The following is a 6,333-nucleotide window of genomic DNA, read 5'->3' on the forward strand; positions in this document are numbered from 1 at the left end:
TATGTAACGAGTTGGGAGTGAGAATGTGTTTCCTTGTTTGATTCATTAAAATATCTATACTACTATAGTTACTACTTTGGTTAAAAGCCTTAAATCGTACGTGGGTTACAATCAAATGAACAAACAAACGATTGCTAAATATAAAAATTCTAAGTTGTAAGTAAAACACTAAACCAAATCTCTGGTGGCTCTTGTTATCTGGCAGGTTTCTGTCACAGCTTTTACTTCTGTAATTCTGGCACACTTATACTTACTGTTTCTTGTGCACAATGCTTTGTTGTTAACTATTCCATGAACCAACTTTAAAACATACTATCCTTACTTGTTATATGATGCAAATGTCACTACATTTTGTTATTTCAATGTTTAAATAAGACTGAGAAAGGATTAAGAACACAGAAAAATATTAAAAGGATTTTAAGAAATGTATTTATTTTCATCAAAATTCCATTGAAAATAGGTTTCAGGTTAATAATAGCACTCGGGAAAGATTTGTGCATGAACATGTTTTTACATTCTCCTTGTTTTACTTTAGAAAGAAGAGTTGTTGTTGACAACTATTCTTTGCAAGACAATCACTACTATCATTATAGACAACAAGCAAAAAATAAAGCATATTAAAAATAAGCAGGTTAAATCTGTATGAGGCAGGAGACAAAGGAAAATGCTAAACTTTCTACTTTCCCACTCGTCACTTGAAAGGAGAAAAAATAGGTGGGAGCACTAAGAGGCTATGCGGCGATGAGAGCTAAAAACTGAGCAGTGATGCTTCCGTCTCCTCCAGTTAAGATAACATTACCAAAGAGAACAACGGTGCCACCAGGAGCAGAAGGCCAGCACTTTTGCTGCTGGCACTGTTGCAGAAGTCACCCTGACAGCAGCTAGTTTCTCCTGGAATGGCTCCTGCAATCTGTGCATTTGCCGTATCTGAGCACATCTTCTCGGAGGCACAGCCCTTCATGATCTTCTTTTCACCCCGTAAGTTCACTGAGAGAATGAAAATAGTGTTAGTGTGTGAGCTTTAAGTTTTAATACATACACTAGAATCACTAAACATCCCTCTGAGCTGAGAAAATATGTGAAACTGAGGCAGACATTTAATGCTATAGGCCTGTTACCTGCTGCTGAGATGCAGTGGTCCTCATTCCCTTTGCAGTTTAGAGTTGAGCACTTTTGACCATCGCAGCGGTGGCACTTTAAACCATTGTCACTGGCTAAACTGGGTTCTGTAACATAGAACATACATTGTTTATGTTGTTTAGGGAAATAGAGGGGTGACAGCAAAGATCTTTTTTGAAGCCACCTCTTTAGAGCAGTTAGCAGCTTTTAAATGATCAGATATACAAAATGAAAAGAGCTGTGAATATTCCTCGTACTGGCTCATCACGTTTCTCTAACAATATCTGCCCCAAACATATTGTCTCAAGTTGTGATATGGACTGTGGTATACACTCTCACACACACACACACACACACACACACACCAATAGAAAATAAGTTAAGAAAATAAGAACAAAGTTACCCGCGGCAGGCTCGGAGTTACAGAGGTTGGTGGCGCAACACTTGCTGGTAATTACAGTTCTGGTGATACCAAAGTTGACTGCACCCTCAAGACACTGTTCATCCAAAGCACAAGTTTTTATGTTGACATCAGCAAGTTTTGAATCACCTGCAACAAAAGAGTAACCTTTGTAAACTGGGCCATGCAAAGATGTTACAATTAAAACAATGCACTACAAGATACCTTACCTATATATGAAGTGATTCTTGCTGCGCGACACTGATGAGCCCTTAAAGGGCATTGTTTTGTGGTGCCTGTGCAGGTCCCTGAGCTTCCCGGTACACACTGATAACATGTCAGGGTGTAGGCTGATGAAACACAAAACTCAGATAAGTCAAAAACACCACCTTTTCTTTTTGGGATAAAATAAGTTTAACAACTTTACTCTAAAGTAAATTCATCAAAATTTTAAGCACAGCTCAAATGAAATGATTATACAGTAGGAATGGATTTCAAGAGCAGTTCTAACGTGTTAGAGAATTTTTTGTTGTTTATTTTCCAACTACAACATAATAGAAAATTTACCAAACAAAGAGGAATAGCAGCAAAATGAAACGTGGGATGTTAACATGCAACCTTAAATGACCCGTGTCTGTAGCATGTGTTAGTGCAAATATATTAATTGAAAACTACAATCCATCTTTTCCTTAAGATTAAATAGTTAAAAAAACAGATCAAAAACTTACTTTTAGGGAGAAGCACAATTCCAAAGATCAGAGTAAGGAGATGCATTTTGTGATGATGGGATTCAACTGAGTGTTAGTTTGATCTGTCAGGGCTATAAGAAACTCTCCTAAGAAGGCGTTGCCTTCATCCTCAGACCACTCCTTCATTCCTCCTTCACTAGTGACACATTTTGAATCTTTGAATTTATGATTTTTAAAGTTCTTAGTTTAGTTTTTTAAATAAGCACCGTTTTAGCAGTTCTGAACAGTAGTGCACTGTGAGGTATCTAGCCGTAGCTGTAAGAGCTAAAACACAGAGACAGCCCGATGGAAAATTATGCGTAAACATATATACATACACATATATGTACATAGAAAGACAAACTTATTGCAGGAGCAGTAAAATACAAAATGATGAATACGTTCACACAGGTTTTACATGTGGTGTTCACACATTGAGGAAAATATATCTCATGCTGAACAGCCAGGATCCACCCAGTATGCCCACACACAAAGATAAAAACAGTCATCAAACATCTGTGCATGAGGAATGTGTTCGTAGCTCAGGAGACATGAAAGGAGGGAAGACAGAATGTAAAGACAGATCAATAGGTAGATATATTAATGGATAGTTAGATAGATGCCCTTCTCTTTAACATTAGGCTGTTTAAAAATTGGAGGCCTAAATGTTTTCTGAAACAAGTTATCAGTCAGCAGCCTATTTCTATTTTTGGAGTGATTTCAATTTTTTTATCAACTGACTGCACCATTGCAGATACTGACCATGTTTGCCACTCGCATAGAGGTAACTGTGGTGACTTCCATGCATGGTGAAATAATTCTTACCAGCATTATTAGATGCATTCTTACAGTACAACTTTTACTTCTCTGTATTCATGAAACAAGAGTTTTATGTGCTGTGGTGTAAACCAAAAATACTTCAGGTTGTCAGTATAGTGTATTTTATTTTATATGTACTGTTTATTGTACTTTTGTTTGCATGTAACAAAAGTAGGTTGTGTGTTGTTGCTTTGTGTTATTTGCATGGCTAGCTGTGTCTAAAGGGTGTCTGCCATAACTGTACTGATGTTTCTGGATGTTTCATGTGTTTTTATGTTGTGAGAATTGTTCTATTTTATTGTTCTTGTTTTTATAGTGTCTGGATGTACTTTCTGTATACTGTATATTTTATCATTTTTAAGGTTTCAAAACATCTTGCCGAAGGACTGCAGTTGAAAATGAGCCAGTAGACTAACACTGGCTCATTTACATTAATGTTGATTAATGTGGGCTGTCCTTATAAATAAATAAATAGAAAAGTAGAAAAATAACCAGGCGAACAAGCCTAGTTGAGTAAAAAAAGGAACTCTTGGACACATGGAACACACGCCACAGTCTGTCTCTCTGTCCTTCCTCTCCAGCCACATGTCTATGCACAATGCACATCCTTCTACACTCATTTGCACAGATATGGTCAAGACATATATTTAAGCCTGTTTTACTTTAATTTATGTATAGTAGCATAGTAGTTTGAATGAATATATCAGAATCAGAATCCCTTTATTGTCATTTTATGCGAGCGTACAATGAAATTACGACTGCCATTCTACTGGTGCAATAAAACATAGAACAATAAGTAGATAATCTCTAAAAACAATAAAATCAATAAAACAACAGTATAATGAAGATTTGCCACCTTCAATAAAGAAAAATAAGGGAAGCCTGCCACAGCGGGGGCCACATCCCTCGGGGGCCTGGCCTGGACTGGCTCCATGGTGTGCCGGTGGTATATCATAACTTAAAACATGTTTTCATGAAAGTATTAAGATTGATACCACTGGACATTATAATCTGCTATCTGCTACTGAAATCAATGTGAACAGATGAACTCAGTCTCTCTCCATCACAACTCAACAGACTAGTAGTCATATTGTCAGAGCTGAATACACAGCTATGACAATAATAAACAGAGGCCAAACATGTGTGACAGTGAGACCACAAAAAATAGGCTTTTGGAGGAACTTGTGAGATGTAAACTTTGTTTTTTAACTTATTAAATAAACATGTGCAAAACTTAATTATAAATAGGCTAAAACAAAGGGTCTTCCATGAACATCATGAACATCAGTGGTTTTGAAGTAGTAGGCCTTGTGTGCAGTATTGGAGTATGTTTTATAAATCTTTTCTTGTCAGAAGTACACTACTTGCGCAGCACTGAGTAGTTGTTTGTCTTTCAAACAGCTGCAGTAAAACAATGAGCAGGACTGCTCAAAGTTGAGAATAATCAAGGGCTCACTCCTCATGAGCTCCACAGAGCACCTGTTCTTGCTGTCACTTTGTTGGTCATTCGGGAAAAGATCCTTTCCACATAACCAGTGGATGCTGCAATGCTTATGATGTGGCTGTTGATGGACAGGGTGAGAATGTGCTAATGAACTTGAGTAATTGTGAAGGGTGGTGTGAACACAAATTTTGACTAAAATATTTGTCATCATTTGCAGTAACACCATGTTTATGTATTTATTTTATCAGTTGAAAACACGTTTTCACAGAATGCAGGTGGGATGATTTGCATGGGATGCTACATTAAAGACAACTCGGAAATACGGGACAAACAGCGTCCCGTAGTGATTCAAAACAGGATGCGGTAGTTCTAAAATACCGGACAAGGGGGTGGCTGGGTATGTGTGGAGTCCTTTATGATGATGTTAGCTCTGCTGAGGTAGCGTGAGGTGGCAATGTCCTCCAGAGAGGACAGAACAGCCTGTGATGATGTCTGCAGGCTCTCGATGGACGCCCAGTGAAAGGCCACCAGCAGCTTCTGTCCTGTATAATTCCTCCAAAGCAGTCTCGGGAAGTGGGATTCTGTCGTGCTTTTTAAATTGTAGGCCTAGCTGTAGTGTTGGCTAACCAGCAGAGGTCCTCAGAAATGAGGAGGTGGAGTTTAAAAGACTGTGCCCCATCGATTCATGGTGGGGTCAAGTCGGGTGAAGTCTGCCTCACGCTTCTTCCCGAAGTCTAATATGAGTTCTTTGGTGTTGTTAGTGTTATAGTTCACTGTACATCACTCACACACTTTCTATGTAAAGGTGTGTTAATTGTATTTTATTTCTAAAGCCAATGGGATCTAGCAATAGAGAACTTGCCGTCAACATTTTAAAATTGAATCTGACTGTCCTTACAAAAATGTAGGCCTTTAAGCCTTTTTACATTAATTTATGTATAATAACATAGTAGTTTGAATGAATATAGAAATTGTACTTACAGTATAGTCACATTCAGTCTTTAAAAATGAAAAACTTGATTGTATTCAGCTTCATTCAGAGATCCCCAGATACAAGTCCTAAATTCAAATTATATTCATTGTTTTTCATATGCATTTTCCTGCTGTCTGACCCATAAAACTGCATGTTATAAAATCCTTGTCCACTAGATGGGGGTACACTGTTGATAGTTCTTTCCCACAAACTGTCCCTCTACTCTCTTCACAGTCTGTGCTAGTTACACGACCAACAAATACACAATAAAAGATGGAGACAGGCTGAACAGTTAAAGGTGATCTGTTCTTTGAGGACAGGCATCAACAGCTTACAATAAATCTAAGAACATTTAGAAATACATTTCTTCCTTTGGGATGATCAAAATAATTTGCATCAGTCATCAGTAGATTAGTCCATTCACACTTTTATACATGTATCTTATCACTTTGAAGTCAGTATATATTGTTTATATGATATACAGAAACAAAAAAGATACCTCAGTCTTTGATTTACAATTTTTTACAACTGCTTACACACATTTTCAAAACCATGTCTCCTTTTTTTGAAAACTGTACACAAAATTCCCAAAACTGCTCACACAAAATGCAAAATGCCTCAAATCTCCTTCAAAATGAAACACTAAATTCAAAATGACATAAACACATCCGAAAGTGAAGCTTTGGCATCACATGGCAAACACTTTTTTCATAATAGAAAATTTAACAAGGCTCGGGTCCCCCTCTGACACTCCCCCCTTGCAAATGATACAAATGTCTCTGCACATGTAAATACTGTTTCATCTCGTGTCGGGCACAGACCTGGCACGTCGTTTATATATTTCTACATT

At 37.5% G+C, this 6,333-nt stretch overlaps 1 protein-coding gene across 1 annotated transcript; it reads right to left on the reverse strand.

Annotated features, from left to right (window-relative positions):
- Nucleotides 1–415: 415 nt before the first annotated feature.
- LOC119898336 (urokinase plasminogen activator surface receptor-like) lies at nucleotides 416–2,401 on the reverse strand. Its single transcript, XM_038712548.1, has 5 exons — nucleotides 2,248–2,401; nucleotides 1,750–1,869; nucleotides 1,523–1,669; nucleotides 1,119–1,226; nucleotides 416–987 (listed from the first exon to the last, which is right to left on the reverse strand). Exons 1-5 carry the CDS (start codon nucleotides 2,291–2,293, stop codon nucleotides 785–787), a joined length of 624 nt encoding a protein of 207 aa, XP_038568476.1. The 5' UTR covers nucleotides 2,294–2,401; the 3' UTR covers nucleotides 416–784.
- Nucleotides 2,402–6,333: the final 3,932 nt, after the last annotated feature.

The sequence above is a fragment of the Micropterus salmoides genome, unplaced genomic scaffold, assembly GCF_014851395.1.
Source record: "Micropterus salmoides isolate LMB-PRFRI ecotype aquatic unplaced genomic scaffold, ASM1485139v1 Ms_hic_scaffold_11, whole genome shotgun sequence".
In the NCBI taxonomy this organism is placed as follows: Eukaryota; Metazoa; Chordata; class Actinopteri; order Centrarchiformes; family Centrarchidae; genus Micropterus; species Micropterus salmoides.